General features: G+C 38.0%; 2 protein-coding genes across 9 annotated transcripts in view; one reads left to right on the top strand and one right to left on the bottom strand.

Annotated features, from left to right (window-relative positions):
• Cast (calpastatin) overlaps positions 1-12733 on the top strand; it is a 99071-nt gene extending 86338 nt beyond the window's left edge. For all 8 annotated transcript variants that reach the window (XM_050122158.1, XM_050122156.1, XM_050122153.1 and 5 more), the window contains 8 exons: positions 487-585; positions 3218-3322; positions 4922-5014; positions 6222-6257; positions 6764-6856; positions 8614-8685; positions 11201-11261; positions 12403-12733. In XM_050122158.1, the coding sequence (XP_049978115.1) occupies positions 487-585; positions 3218-3322; positions 4922-5014; positions 6222-6257; positions 6764-6856; positions 8614-8685; positions 11201-11248 (546 nt within the window). In that variant the 3' untranslated portion in view covers positions 11249-11261; positions 12403-12733. The remainder of the gene's footprint in view (positions 1-486; positions 586-3217; positions 3323-4921; positions 5015-6221; positions 6258-6763; positions 6857-8613; positions 8686-11200; positions 11262-12402) is intronic.
• Positions 12734-13428: 695 nt separating this feature from the next.
• The window catches only part of Erap1 (endoplasmic reticulum aminopeptidase 1), a 42403-nt gene continuing 39050 nt past the window's right edge, over positions 13429-16781 (bottom strand). Inside the window, exon 19 of the mRNA XM_050122152.1 lies at positions 13429-16780. Coding sequence (XP_049978109.1) covers positions 16628-16780 — 153 coding nt within the window. The 3' untranslated portion in view covers positions 13429-16627. The remainder of the gene's footprint in view (position 16781) is intronic.

Raw genomic sequence — 16781 nt, forward strand, 5'->3', positions numbered from 1 at the left:
GTAGCCTTGAACTCAGTGGCACAGGAGACCACTTCCTAAATATAACCCCAGTAGCAAAGACACTGAGAGCAATAACCAATAAATGGGACTTCCTAAAAGAGCACATACTGTTCTGTCAGAGGACACAAATTCAGTTCCCAGCACCCACAAAATGCCTCACAACCTTATGTAACTACAGCTCCAGGAGACCTAAGGACCACTTATGACTTTCATGGGCAACTGTATTCATATACACATACAGCCTTATAGATACACATACTTACATGTAATTAATAATAAAAATAGATCTAAGAATATAAACATGAAAAATTGTAAAAATACTATAGAAGTGGAAATGAAGAAATAGTGATTTAAAGATTGCCACAAGGCATGCATTTGAATAAAGGGACTAAGAAACCAAGCAGTTTTAGGAATTGTATTTTAAATGAAGATATCATGGCCATAATATTATATGTAACATGTTAATAATAATGTTTTTAATAAAAGGACTTTGATGATGCCAAGCTTTCTGCTGCCATCTCTGAAGTAGTTTCCCAGACTCCTGCTCCTAGCACCCATGCAGCAGTCCCACTACCTGACACTGAGGTAAGTAGATTACCTTTCTCGGGAAATATTTCTAAAGCAGCAACAAGAAAGAAAATAAAGCACCTGTCTAACACAATTGTATAGGAAAAATTATTAGAAAAATCTGGCACCTTGTATTACAGAAAAACTTAGATGATTGGTGTTTTTGAGAAACAACATGTTCTCTCTCTCTCTTTCTCTCTCTGTTTCACATACTCTCTCTCTCTCATTCATATATATGAATATATATGTGCATATATAATACAGATAGATATGGATAGAGGAGGGTCTATCCATCTGTCTGTCTATCTATCTATCTATCTATCTATCTATCTATCTATCTATCTATCTATCAAATTACTAGATTAAAAAATGCCCCTAGTTTTTCTCAAAACTGATTTCCTTTGTCTTTCTTGGCCTATTCTGTAATTTACTACCCATCATTTGATCCCATTTATTGTATGAAATTTCTGAGCATTTGAGCTATTCTGAAAAAAAAAAACAAGACAAGTGTGTCATGGAATTGTATTGTTCTTCCACCATTTCAAAAGTGAAAATTTGTCCTTTTTATATCAGCATTAGAAAATCCACAGCATTAATATTGCTTTAATTGTGTCTTGTGATGCAAGACTATGGGGCCAAAGCTTTTCCTGACTTCTTTGTCTATGGTGCCAAACCAGACATTATCCATTGAACATAAAAAGACAAAGGGGTACCCTTAATCAAGTCTCATCCTCTCTGTTGAGAGAAGTGGCTCATTTGCTATGTGAAGTTCCCTTAGTGGCGTCAGCATTGCTTTCACTCCTTTTGATGTGATGTCAAAACTTTCTTAATATAGTGGTCTTGGATTCGGGTGAATTTTTATCCTGTTGGATCAGCTCAAGATCATCTGAAAATATCCAGAGAGAGCTGACAAAGTCCAGACTAATCGCAGGTAGCTCCACCATTTACAGCTGTGTTCCTGGACTCTAATGGAAATCAATTGATTAAAACAAGCAAAATACTCCCTTCCATGTGTGTATGTTTAGTCTACATGACTAAAAGGTGCAGCAGAAAGAATCAGTGAATCAGCCACTCTCATCGCTGCAGTTCTTTTATCAATCCAGATGATAAAGCCTCTGCCTTTCAGGATATTTTTACAGGGGTTCCTTTCCTTTGCTTTCCCATTAGAGAATCATGTATATGTGTTTAGGATGTCAGTAAAACTAAGTAAAAATGTTTATTTTAATGAATTATATGTGAACATCAGAGTTAACTATATTATCATAATTCTTGCAATTTTCTTTGCTTTGTCAGGCAATCTTTCAGAAAAATTACATATGTGCAGAGTATCCTGAGAAAAGTTTTCAAAAAGCTTTGTGCTTAAATCACCCTTGCAGGAAAACCTTCTTGAGAAGAACCTAGCAAAGTATAAACATGACTGAGAATGGCAGGAAAACATTCACCATGCTTTCAGTCCAAGGACCTGGCTTTCCACTCACTCCCCAGCAATGTGTTTTAAGCAACTAGCTTAGCTTCCCTGTGCTTGCTTACTTCTAAATTATACTGATGTGTTAGTTACCCAGAGGATAACACTTATTTGCTGGGGAACAAATGTATGGGATAATGTATGATGGCCCATTTTCAAAATAATTACAGAACAACGCAGGACACATCACAGCAGGGTGTCTTGTAAAATATAGACATTAAAGCATTTTTAATTGGATCTATATGGACATAAAGTAAATTCATATAGATATAGACAGCCAATATTTTACACCACTTATGTTAAGAACAGTTTTAAAAGGTTTGTAGAACTTCACAATTATAACAAGATCAATAACGATGCATTCTTTACCTAACTGAGTGTCAGCACACATTCCTCTCAGCCGTGTGACTTGCAGGTGTCACTCACTTTTTCCAGCTGAGGAAACTCAGGTTTGGGAGATGAACTGCCTTACGAATTGTGCAGTAGACAATCTAAAATGAAATGTTGTTTTACTTAGCTCAAACTGTGTTGATCTGGTGGTTTTCTTCCCCTAGAGTACCTTCCATTAATTTCTTCAGTTTAACTATGATGGGCCTCCTGCAGGTAAAGAAAGAGAATCTCCACTAGTTCCAAAGTTCTCTGGATTCTTTTAGGAACTCACATAATGTGTCAGAGGCATGTTTTCACTCAGTAACATAAACCGAACTTCTGTGGGGTTTGTGCTTCAACAAATGGCAGAATAATGGTACTGAGTTTTATGGCTCTACTTTGTCATGTTCCTCCCCCATCTGATCTCAGAGTAACCACAAAACAAAGACATATTTATGTCCCACTGAAAATCTGCTTGCTAGCCATCCGACTACACCAGTGGGTTAAAAAGGAAAGTGATTTGTTTGTTTATGGAACCTCTAGGTAAGATTTAGGTCACCTATGTGGGTGCAGCCCCTGATATTTCCACCAAAAGACTTCCTTAACCTGGTGGTATTTCTTTGAGGCATCTGGGTAGGGAAGGCAGATGCTCTCACTGCTCTTTGTCTCTTCCATCATCAGCATATTCTGTGCTCTGACACTGTCTATCCCTGTGACTTACTCCTAGATGTCTATAATAAAGTGGTAAGGTTCCTGGGTGATTTCCCTGAACAGTTTGGCCAACTTATAACTAATTCAGAATTATTTACTTTTTAGCATGGAGACAAAGAACTCAATGACGCATTGGATGAACTCTCTGACAGTCTTGGGCAAAGACAGCCTGACCCAGATGAGAACAAACCAGTAGATGATAAAGTAAAGGTAAAAGATATTTTCACACCCCACCCCCACAGACTCTGGCATTGTCTGGAGGTGGTTAGCAGCTGGGCCATTTCATCTAATTTTCCTGTTTTTTGGTGTAGGTTGTATTTTTTCTCACTGAAAATTATATTTTCAGTGCACATTGCATAACAGGAAACATTCCTGTTTCCAAATTTAATTTTAAAATGAAAGCACAGCTATGTTTTAAGGTTTTTCTCTTCCAATATTTTTTCCTGGTCTTATTTGGGAATAACAGCATATTACTCAAAGGCATATACTTGTTGAGTGGCTACACTTTGTATTTGTAATGGCAGAGATCACACACAGCACAGGTTTCCCCTGCACCTCTTTTGTAAGCATAACTGAATCTGAATACAAACTGTATATAAAAATTATACTCTGTAGAGATATGTCTAGATGGTCACAATAAACTAACTGAACTATATTCAATGTGTATAAACATTTATATTTAGAATACAATATTTAACAAGCCATTTCAACTGACTTGATCATATTTTAGAATCAAAAAATAGCTGGCGTTAGCTCAATAGGTAAAGTGCTTGCCACACAAGCCTTACAGCGTGAGTTCAAATCCTTAGTCATTTAGTGTGATTGTCTATAATTCAAGCCCATACACAGAGATCAAAGGCACAGAGAGTAGAGCTGTCTGTCAGAAGCTAGTAGGCCACTTAGCCTGGCATATGCATAGCAAAACAATAGACCCTATATCAAACAAAGTGGAAATTGAGGAATGACATTCAAGATTGTTCTTCAACCTCTATATGCATGCTATGGCATGCACATGCCTGTGCACACACACATGCATGCACACACACACACAAACACACACACAAATCATACACACAAAAATAATAAAATGAAATTATAAAGGATGTAACTTTCTAAGCATCTGAAAGAAACAATGTCCCAAAGACAGGACATTATCATTTGCATTCTCTCATCATTGTATGAATATTGAGATTAACTTTACCTATATTTTAAAAACTATATTGTAATGTTGCAAAGAGATTAATCTGTACTTGAAAAAAATCTGTGATAGAGACCAGGGGATGTCATAGGTAGGGGTTGTCAGTGTTCGGGTATCTATACTGGCCTGCTCTTGGGTTTTTGACAAAATAAATCCTTATCTACAGCCACTGAGAACACTGTTCCCTTTTAAAGGGCGAGCCTTACCCACTTCCTGTCTCTTTCTCTCCCTTTCTGTCTCTCTCTTCTTCCACTCTTGTCCACAGGCACTGGTCTCTGCCACCCTCTCTGCCCCTTCTCTCTCCTCTTCCAATAAATGTGCTATGTGAGCCTTGTTGCAAGGCATGACTTCTCCTCATGGCATTTTTAAATATATTACAACGTTGGTTTCCTGACCAGGAATTGAACCCGTAGCACGGCAATGATAGTAATAAGTCCTAGCCACTAGACCACTGATATGGGCATATTCACATTTTCAGATGCTCTTGCTTACTGTCCATTTTGTTGCTTTGTTTAAGTTTTGCTTCAAGAAAATACAATAGCTGTAGTGTCTGCACTTTGAATTGTGAAGAAAGAAATGAACATCCTTTTTTTCCTCTTCAATGTTTATAGGAAAAAATTAAAGCAGAACATAAAGAGAAACTGGGAGAAAGAGACGACACCATCCCACCTGAGTATCGGCATCTTCTGGACAATGATGGGCAGGTAGATTAAGGCGCACAGTCTAGATCATGCCGCTGCTCTCACTTCTCTGGAAGTGAATGAAGGCTTCACTCTTACAGCGCATAAAAACACATTATGACAGTACTTTCACTGTCTCTTCAGAGGTGATAAGCAGGGTTTCTACCCTCTGCTATATCTTCTTAAAATAGTCCTATTACTCATGTTCTGAGCCCTGATGTTGAGTTGTACATCTTGGCTCTTGATAATGATTCCAAGAATATATAGTTAAGAGTTAATTTTTCAAGAATGGCCTCTAAAAATGACCGAAGCAATGAGATGTCATAGGAAGCAGTCTGTGTGTAAAGGAACCAGAGGAGGGGCAGTGGTGAACAAACTGAGAGGGCAAATAAACAAGACTCCCCCATCTTTGTCCTCTCTTTTCCCACAGGATCTCTAAACTTTTGTTTCTTTAAGCCAATTTGACTGCCACTCCTTTTCTGTTTGGGGACGGATGAATCATCCTTCTCAGGCCTGCTCATTAAATGGAGCAAGGGAGTCCAGGTGCCATCTGTATGCTCTGAAATCTCAGTGGGGAAGCCCCTCCTAGACCAAAGTCTCAGTGTTTGCTGGAATAGGACTCCTTCATTTTGCTTGCATTAAGTATTCCTGAAAATTCTGCATCCTGCTCTCATCCACCCTCCCCAGTGTTGATCTTGCCATCATTGGAAGTGTTTCATTTAGTGCCTTGCTTTACGATGGATAAAAGCCCTATATGTTAGTGGTACTTATAATCCTGTCTGAAAATAATCTTCAGATCTTTGAAAATACAATGAGCATCAGGCTTGGCGCAGACCTTTAGTCAGGTATTTGGAAGGCTGAAGAAGAAGCATTAGAAGTTCAAGACAAGCCAAGGCAATTTAGTGTTTTTTAAAAAAGCAAAACAACAGCAATAAACAATAATAAAAACAAAACAGGGCAAGGCATGTAGCTCATATAGCTCAAGTGGATATAAATTTTATTATCTGTTGGCAAACAATTTCTACATAATCTCTGTGCCACTTCCAGAATCAAATCCTTGTATCCCCGTGGTTACTGAAAGGGCTGTGAAGGTAAAGATCTGGGAACGATCTGGGTTAGGTGCTAAGGTTATCAATTCTGTACAGTCCTTGAATTCTAAACATACTGTCTATGACTAAGGGAGCCTGTACAAAGAGATTGTGGTTAACCGAAAGTCTTCCTTATTTTTAAGGACAAACCAGAGAAGCCACCTACAAAGAAATCAAAGGTAATACCATGATGTGTACTTTCATTGTTTTTCATATAGGTGTGGCCCTTTTTTAAGCTTTAAAGAAGATAAACATTGTTAAATATTTTTGTCCTGTGACAATGTGTGCAGATAGGCCTATATTACTAACTCCAATTTATTTCTCACAAGAGCCATTTAAAAATAGTACCAGCTTTCTGGGTGAGGAAACTTGTAGTAAAGAGTGTAAGATGGACCTAGCATAGTGGTACATGCTTATAATCCCAACTCTGGATAAGGGACATGGAAAAATAAGAGGTTCGCGGTGAGTTTAAGATTGGCTCAGCCTACACGAGACTGTCCCCCTCACTGCCTCTAGGAAAAAAGAATAGGAGAAAATGAAGATGCTTAGATTTTCATGCTTCATGTCCCCTTTATGTAGTGTAGTGTTTTAGGGAAATAAACACCAGTAAGCTTCTCTTTTTAAACACGTTTTCATGTTAAGAACATGAGATGACAATCTCTATGTGGCTCTACTAATACCCTAGAAGCCTGCTCATGACCAGGACCCCATTGATGCCCTCTCTGAAGATTTGGATAGCTGCCCCTCAACTGCAGAGACCTCACAGAATACAGCAAAGGTACTGTGTCTTTTCATACTGATTTCTTTGAAATACACATGAGCATGTATGTATACATCTATGTGATTTTTACAGTGTATAGTTAATAGACTAATCTTATAGGCACCCTTAAGGAAAAGTTATAATTCTACAGCCCACAGCATTATTATTTGATGTATTTCCTTGTCTTGTCAGTAAATATTTTTACAAAAGTGTCTTCATGATGTGTTTATTCCACATAGTTTAATAGCATTTCATCAGGGTTCTGCGTGTGGCCTATAACCTGCAAAGCCATCATTTTTGTTTGCCACATAATTTTGTGAGTGCACAGACAGTAAGTCTCATTTCTCATGAGAGTCTTTGATCCCCTAGACTCTCTTCTGCTCATTTATTCTCTGGAGTTTCCTCCTGTTGCTTATGGTGCAGCTGGCTGACTCCAGCTCTGCTGGACCACTTCTGGCCTTTGTCCCATCTCAAACCATCCTGGTAGCCTTTGCACACACTCTTCCTGCATGTGGTCACCTGGCACCAGATGCCTATTTCTCAATGAGATGGATACTATTTATAGTAGTTGGATCTTCTATTTCTGTGCCCAAATTAGCAGAAGGCTGATATTTAATAAGTGCTCAGAACATGTAATTTGAACTGAATCTTTCTAAACTGTAGTGATATTTTATTTGTATTTTAATAAATGAAGCTTGCCTGAAGTTCAGAGAGTAAAACAGCCACGCTGATCAGCCTCACAAACCAGGCAGTGGTGACACACACCTTTAATCCCAGCATTCAAGAAGCAGAGACAGGTGAATCTCTGTGAGTTCGAGGTCTGCTGGTATACAGATCAAATTCCCGAACAGGCTCCAAAGCTACAGAGAAACCCTGTGTCTGAAAACAAAAACAAAGAAACAAAAACAAAATCAGAGCTCTTCTTTACTTACGTTGACTTTTATGTGCCATGAAGGAAAACAAAAATCCCAAACCCCTGTTTTCAGTGTTAGCAGAGAAATGAATCTAACCATAGACACTGTTACATTTGAAAGCTGTACAGCCTTCATGCAAAAACATAGGACATTTATCAAAGAAGAGGAAACAGGAAAGAATAGATTGGAACAGAGTGGAGAAAAAGAAGGGGATGAGATGAAATGAATGGGAAAATAAGGTGAAGGGAGACAAGGGGAAAAGAGGAAAGGAAATGAGACAGAAAAATCAGTTGGGTGTTTCCAGAAGAGAGAAGCAGGAGGCTGAGAGAGTCGTAAATCAAATCAGCTGGTGTAGAGGACATGATCATGAGTTAGGTTTAATGCAGCCAAAACAGCAGCAAACAGACTGCAACATCAACCCTTCCTGTTGTGTGATTTATGAGATGTGCTTTATAGATTAAGTGCACCACAACCGTTGAATTATACATTTGTTTTTATCTTATTAACATATATTAATGGGAGAAAACAATGGGTTTTCTGCCTGGCTCTGATTTTTTTTAACCTCTGGTTTTCTAAAAGAAAATTGTGGAGATACATTTGAACATGGGTTCACATGAAATGATGGGATATATTAAACACCAGAGTAACCCACAGTTCTCTCTTAGTAGCCTTTTTTATGTCCTGACTAAAATATGGGTATAGTCACTGTTATTTTAAAGATTAGTACCAAGCTACTCATTTTTATTCAGTTAAGTTGGGGGTGTACAGGCTGTTAACAGGAGTAGCCTGGATTCATCTAATGATCCAATGTCTCCGTGGACTGATGATGGCAGTAGTCTCATTACACTTCCATTGTTTTAGGAGAAGAGCAAGAAGACGGGTTCAAGTTCCAAAGCACCCAAGAATGGAGTGAAAACAAAGAACTCGTCCAAGGTAAACATGGCCATAAATATATCAGTATTTGTTTAAAAATTGCAAAGAAGTAATATTTATCTGTTAGCTAAAGCTTGATGTTGTAAGCTATTTAGAGAGAAAAACACTTAAGTAATAACTATCCCCATGCCTTACTAAAAAGATAGATGGATGGATGGATGGATGGATGACGGACAGACAGAGAAGTAAATAAAAAATCCATCTCTTGGGGGCTGGAGCAATGACTGAGCTCTTAAAAGCACTGACTGTTTCTGGGGATCTGTATTTGGTTCTCAACACCCACATGTAACTCACAACCATCTATAATTCCTGTTCCAGGGAATAGAATGTTGTTCTAGCCTCTGGGGGCACCAGGCATGCATGAGGTACACAGTCATACATGCAGGCAAAATACCAGTACACATAATTTTTTAAAAAAAATTTCAAAAAGTTATCTAAGTTGAAACTTTAAAGATAGAAATATATATTGTATATGTATGTATATATAATGTTTTTAAGTAACTTGTGCTTTGAAAATATGAATGAAATGTGTCCTTCAGACAGTTCAAACAGCATGTGGCTTGCTGTTATTACTGCACCACCAGAGCAAGTGATTTACATAGATTTTATAACATGAAGATTATTCTAGTTTGATTTCAGGTACTATAATATAACACCAGGACCAAAAAGTACCTTAATGGAAAAAAGAATTTGTTTGGCTTATACTTCCAGATCACAATCAGTCATTGAGAAAAATCAGGGCTGGAGAGGTGGCTCAGAGGTTAAGAGCACTGCCTGCTCTTCCAGAGGTCCTGAGTTCAATTCCCAGCAACCACATGGTGGCTCACAACCATCTGTACTGAGGTCTGGCGCCCTCCTCTGGCGTGTGGGCATACATTGAGGCAGAATGTTGTATACATAATAAATAAATAAATCTTTAAAAAAAAAGAGAGAGAAAAAAATCAGGAACTCAAGCAGAAACCATGGATATAAGGTTACTTGGTAGCTCTTTCCCAGACTCCTCCTGAGCCAGGCTCACTTTTCCAGGACTAATGCTGCTTACTGTGGGCTCAGCCCTCTTATATCAATTGCAAGATCGTCCTCTACTGACATGCTCACAGAGCAGTCTGGACTGAACAATCTCTCAGCTGAGAATCCCTTCTCAGGTGCCTCTAGGATGTTAAGTTGACAGAGCTCTAACTAGGACACAGGTAATTTGTAAAGTTAGGGAAGACATTAGAGTTTTCATAGTATTAATTGGATGGTGTTTGGGAGGGAGATTAGTAAATAATAAGACAATATATATAATGACCAGCATCATGTCACTGTATACTTGAGATAGTTAAGTTGCAAAGAGAAAATCCATCTTATGATCGATTATCATATTGCCTTTGTTCCTCTCATGAGGCAGTGCTTTAAAATAGGAATCTGTTGCGGGGTAAAATGCTCACCTCATGAGTCAGGAAACACAGAAGAGATGGGATACCACAACCCTGAGTGAGATATGGTCACACCCCCAATGGCTGGCCTAAGTAAAAGTCGTTTTACACATGGTTCTTAAGGGGCATTTAAGTTCCAATTCATATAGCAGTACCTAACTTTCTGTGTTGTACAAAGTAGGATGAGAACTAATGGGTGGAAGTTATAGGTTTAAGCTAAGTGTTGAGAATGGGGCATTTGTAGCATCATGGTTGCACATTTCCTATCACTAAAATTTCTCAAGCTGGAGTCAGATGGATATTGGTTCAGACAATTTTTAAGTTCCTTCCAATTCTATGTATGTCTTATTTTAAATAACTACAATCTTTATTTGGACCATAATGAAAAATAAAAGACCCTAATAGACCAGTTACTCTTTTCTTTTTGAGATTATAATTAAATCAGTGTGCCCTTCCCAGTCCTTCCTCCAAACTCTCCAATATATCCTCCCTCGCTCTCTTCCAAATTCATGGTCTCTTTTTTTCATTGATTCATCAGCACATCTTATGAACAAGCTAATGAAGTCTTTATGTAACTGATTTCATCACAGGATACAAGAATATTATGTCTCAGGTTAAATTATTAATCCCTTATCTTTTAATTATGATTACAAAAATGCCTGACCAACCCATTTACGAAAACCTACACAGTAGAGATGAGTTAGCTAGCCCCTTCCCAATGCAGAAAAAGATGGGGTCATGGTGGGATGGTGAAACACTGTCCTAATTCCAGAAACACTTCTGCACTTGAAAGTTTTCTTGTACAGACAATAAAAAGTAAATAAAAAGTTTAAAGTGGAAAATTTAGGATGATTTAAGGCTGCTTATAGCTTATAACTAAAACCTGAGTGGAAAGGACAGAGTCTGTTTGTGTCAAATGAAGAAAAACATAAACTAGGCTATTTTATCCCCAGCTCTCACCCCACCCTCTTTACTACCTGTTTGTTTAATCCTTAGGAGCCCCCCCCTTTTTTTTTCATTAAACTTTCCTGGTGAAGCAGTGGTTTAGCACTGATTTAGAAATGAAAGCACTGACTCTAGCTTTGCTTCCCCCTTAGAAGACAGAAGAAGCATCCAGTCCAAAGGCTGACAAAAAGGAAAGTTAAAGTTACACATTTGGTAAGTTGAGTTTTTATTGTAAATAGAAATAAATGTACATTCTAGCAGCTTGCATTATGGGAAGAGACATGACGTTTATCTCTTGAGCATTTCATACTTGTTGTGGCCTACTCTCAGGAAATGGTGCAAAGTTCAAAGCAATCCCTTCTCTAAAAGGCACTAAAGGGTTTATTGTGCTACTAGAATTTAAAAACAAAATTTATGTGATTAAGAGCTCTTTAAGAGCTGAGTAGTGGTGGCACACACCTTTAATTCCACCACTCAGGAGATGAAAGATGGTGGATCTTTGTAAGTTCATGGTCAGCATGGTCTACAGAGTGAGTTCCAGGACAGCCAGGGCTACACATAGAAGCCTGTGTTGGGAAACCAAAAATGAAAAACAAAAACAAAACAAAAAACCTTTTATAGTACTCAGACTTTTAAAGAAAATCATATATCAGAACCTAGTCTTTGAAATCTAGATAATTGTACAGATTTTTGTTGCAAAGCAAATTAATGTATTACAATTTGTAGCAAAATGGCATTAATTGGTTTCTGAAATAACAATCATGCTGAGTGGTAGAAACCATAGAGTTTGGGAACCGTAGTTTAACCTTTTAACTTTGTTAATTTCGAGAACAATGATTGATTCTGACCTATCCTTCAATAGATGGGGTCTGGCCTTTTTATAAGCCATAAATGAAACTGCTTACCCAACAAAGCCAAAAAAGAAAAAGAAAAAGAAAGAAAGGAAGGAAAGAAGGAAGGAAGGAAGGAAGGAAGGAAGGAAGGAAGGAAGGAAGGAAGGAAGGAAGGAAAGAAAGAGAAAGAAATAGAAAATGAAATGGGGTTGGCATGGTGGCTGAGCAGGTAAAGACGCTTGGCACCAAGCCTGACCACCCAAGTTCCATCCTTGGGACCCACGTGGTAGATCTACAAAAGTCACCTTCTAACTTCACTTTCACACTGAGGCATAAACTCCCAAATGAATGTGAAGTGGGAACCTTTTAAAAGAAAAGTGTGGGTTAAATGGGCTGCGCTTTCCCCACGATCCATGTCCTGTCTGTAGAGGAGCCAGTGCACACCACCTCGAGCTGCTGCGCATCTCAGGTAAATGAGGATTTTACATTAAGAAACTAATCGTATTTCCTTGTATTTTCAGGGTATCTGAATAAAAATTTTTCAACTGGTGGATGGTGATTTGAAGAACAAAGGCTTTGGTGACAGTTTTTTTGGGTGGCTTCTAGACAGTGATATTTGTGATGTCTTTGGACATCTTAAACACTGGTTTGTTATTATTTTTCAAAAAGAAAATGAATTTCTCTGGTTCACCTGTGTTGCTATATCAGTATGGATAAACTTCAAAGATTTTTAATTACTTTTAGGTGGGAGAAGGAAGCTTTATATTTGTAAGAAACATATTTCATAGTTTCTTAAGACACCAAAAAAAAAAAAAACAGAAAACCTTTGCAAACTTTTGCACATTATACGTTCAGTGCCTGTAAATCTCATTATTATTTTTGGTTTGCACTTAATTTTTTTAGCATTTGAAAAATAATGCTCTCATCTTTTGTCAGTATTCTGATTTCTTATTACCTCTTTTTCTCTTGGGCTTTTGAACTGTATTTGATGTATCTTTGGGTTAATATAAAATATTGTATATTGGGCACATAACTCCTTTGGCGCTGCTAGTAATAAATTAATGATAGATAACCTGGGTAAACCAGGGAACAACAATCTTTCGTACCTGATCTCTCCTTTACTAGGAATGAGGACAGAAGAGACTTGAGACAGGCAGGACACACTAAGACTTGAATTAGTCAGCAGAAGAGCAAAGCACAGGCTAGTGATGTCAGTGCACAGCAAGTTTCAGCAATAAAGTTGTGATTCTTAGAATACTCATGGGGTTTGAACTATATTGGTTTACCATAGCATTAAACTGTGGTTCCACTATCTACATGAACCCCAGATTGCAATCATTTGCTTAGAGACATTTGCCACATTGTCTATATGTGGCTTTATAGGAGTCAAATTTATGAAACACAAAAATGGATTTCTTTAAAAATAATGTACACACACACAGTATGTATATGATGAAATTGAAAATCTGCTTCTATATCAAAGTAGGCTAAGGTGTCCTAACATCTTTGAATAGTATCTCAGAGTTTTCTGAGTACTGCAGTAGTGGCAATGATGGAATTTTGATAAAAAAAAAAATCCATCTATATTTCTTGGCATTGAAGGCTGGAAAAGATGTCAGGTATATATAAACCAGACTTCAACCTTCTTGTTTCCAAAGATAACAGCCTTTGATACAAATGAAAAGATTTTTTTAGGATTTAATTAACTTTAATAAACATAACTAACATCACCAGTAATTCCTGGGGGGCGGGGGAGCAGGTAAGACCAAGCAAAAGTAATAATACTTAAATTGGAAGTGATATTTGTAACTGTCTCCAAAAGTACAAATCATCCATGCACCATTTAGATATCAAATTCGACCCACACAAGTGTTTAATTCCTAGTTCTATAAAAAGGGTGGTCACTGTTCTGTTTTCAAGGCACTGACAAGAAGAGAATATACTGCCTGAGAGATTTGAACCTATTGGTGTCTAATGCTTGACTCTGGGCAGTATAGATGTTTGTTCCTTTTGTTTCTATAAATATGCTGAAACCTTTGACATTGACAAATACACCTTAAAGGCTATGGCTGTAGTATACAAATGTCCATGCACATATAGGAATATTTTTAAATGATGTAACTAAATAACATAAATTTAAGAGTACCTGTAAAATCTCATGTACACTTAAGGTACCTAAAATAGTTTTTTTAATTGGGAATATCCTCAAGAATTGGACACTCACAGTGACTTGCATAAGCCATGGGATCTAAAGAAGTCCTTTTTTATTCTCTTTTACCTTTTATTTTTAAATTCATTTGGTCAAAAGAAAATAATTGCAGCTATTTTCTTTGAAGTAAAGAACAGGTGGATTTTATTACCAAACAGTTATTGAACATGTAACATTTTATCTGTTTAGGAAACGGGATTTTCCAAAAGTGAAAGTGACCAAATCAGTATTTGTGTTTCTTTAGGCAAGATATAAAATGCAATTAAAGGAAAATATTTTACAGGAAAGTCTTGGCTGTATGTTCTTTTTTCAATGTACTCTGTGGAAAAATTAATAGTGGATTATTTTTATTTTATTCTCAAGCCTTCATAGGCAGTCAATATAAAAAATAGAATTGTAAACACATTTGTTGTGGTTTGGATATGAAGTGTCCCTTCAGGAGACTCACATGTTGAAGTCTTGGTTCCCAGTTGGCAATAGTAAAAGAGGGGACTGGATCACGAGGGCTCAGCTCCTTAGTAGGTTAATCCATTTGCAGTCACCAATTTATTTATGACTTCATACTTGAATGGGCTATTAGGAGGTAGGTGTTAGTTGGAGGAAATAGGTCTAGTCTGTGGGAGTATGGCTTTGACAGTATGCTGTGATACAGTACTCGGTGTCCCCAGACACCTCTCTGGTCCTTCTATTTTCTGGCCACTAGTGGGTAACCATTCTTCCCTGATAACTGCTATGGTAGCCATAGTATCTCGCCATGGGCCAGTAACAACAGAGCCAGCAAGCCTTAAGCTAAAAACACTGAGACAAAATCTTTTCTCATTTAAGCTGATTACCTCAGACATTTTGTTAGAGCAATGAAAATATAATTGAGCCCCCCCTTGCCCCTAAACTCTCTCTTTTCTGTCATATATTACAGCATTATATTTTGACATCATTCCTATTGGTTATATTCATTTATTCTGTAATTTATGCTATACATCAAAAAATTCTTATATAAGACTTAAAGAATTCTTTTCTTATACTAATATAAGCATGTTATTCTTATTATCCTTTCGTAATGAGTCCTCAGAGATGTATTCGCAATAAGTGCCAATGTGAGTTCTTCAGGAATTTAAAACTATTCCCTACTTAAGGATTAGTCTTTTAGGTATATCTTAAAATGAAGGTATTCTGTCTGTTACCTTATCAAAACTCTGTGATAACTTCTGAAAGTCAAATTCAACAGCTTGGACCCATTCAGGTAAGTTCCTAGTACTTTTAGATAAGGAGTCAATTTTGCCTATCATGGTATTAATCCTATCAATTAATGCCACATACTTCCATACTGATATAACATTCAGAAGGAAACTAAAACCTAATAACAAGTAAATTGAGGTACCTCCATAGGCATATAGGCCACTTGTGATTTCTACCAAAGTGGCAGCAAGAGTCCCATTAAAAAAGAAACCTGCTATTTTACCTGTTAGCCAGCAGATGGTGGTGTTTCCGAGTCGCGACTGGAATCAATGCCCGCCCAGCGTCCATTCTGAGAATACCGACAGCCAGGAAAGGAGTCTAACCGCTGGCTGGAACCAAGAGAGCGAGCAGAGGACTGCCGCTCATTTTTAAAGAGAAATAGACCGTGCCCCAGTGGGCTGGTATTTCAGCGGCTATTGGAAGGCGCTCCTGCAGCATGAAGGGTATTTCCAATACAGACCTGAGTGCACTGTTGTTTTGTTTTGTTTTGTTTTTTCAGAAGTGAGGTTCAAAAGGAAGTATGTGGCTCTCATATTTGACTTACCTAAGGAAGCTTCTAAATGCACATTTTTACAAAAGTTCAAGTAGGGTGTGTAAAAATAACCAGTACTACCATGACAGGTATCACCAGGTTCCTGCTCTTTCCCTTGCCCTGAATGCACAAGGAGGAGGCAATTACCACAGACAAGAAATGGAAAAGGACTGTGTGAGAAAGAAAGCTATCTCAGAAGTAAAACTTCTCCCCCTCCCTCCTGGATTCCAACTCCAAACTCCTAGAGTTGGTCTATCAGTAAAAACCCAGAGGGCAAAGATGCCTGGTTAACTGGAGCCTGCATGGCAACACCCACACAGCAGCCAGGAAGACAGGGTGGACAGTAGATTTAGGGAGAGCAATAGGAGGGCTGGCACACTGCCATTTTCCAGTGAGGCTGATGATCCAAGTATTTGCTACACACGTGCCTCACTACCCACAGTCTTGCAGAGACCTTGACGAATGACTGACACAGAAGCACAGGGCTTTGCGAGCTGTGGGGTGGAAGCATAAAGTATGAAATGAGAAGAAGCCCCCTGGCTTTTCTGTGGCAAGGAACTGGGCACTTGGGTTTACACAGCAGGCCCACATCTTAGCCAGACCCATGGCAGCAACAGACATTGAAGACAAACTTTTCTCAGACATGATCAAGTCAAATGAAATAAGATCTTCAGTGGGAACCAAAACAACCATCTTTAGCTTGAAAATACTCAAATTGAACAAAATTTTGCTGATTATAAATCACAGGAACTTGACAAGAAACAAACTGTCACATTTCCAACTTCTCCTTATGCAGCCATAGCCTTATTTTTTCAAAATTCTTATCCATCCATCGTATGTTTTCCTCAATGGCCTCAATGGCTTGTTGAACACAACGGAGCTGAGAACCATTCTCTTTCAAGGAGCTAAAGAATCCTTTTACC

Source organism: Alexandromys fortis, unplaced genomic scaffold, assembly GCF_014885135.2.
Source record: "Alexandromys fortis isolate MF-2015 unplaced genomic scaffold, M_Fortis_MF-2015_v1.1 scaffold_163, whole genome shotgun sequence".
NCBI classification, from domain to species: Eukaryota; Metazoa; Chordata; class Mammalia; order Rodentia; family Cricetidae; genus Alexandromys; species Alexandromys fortis.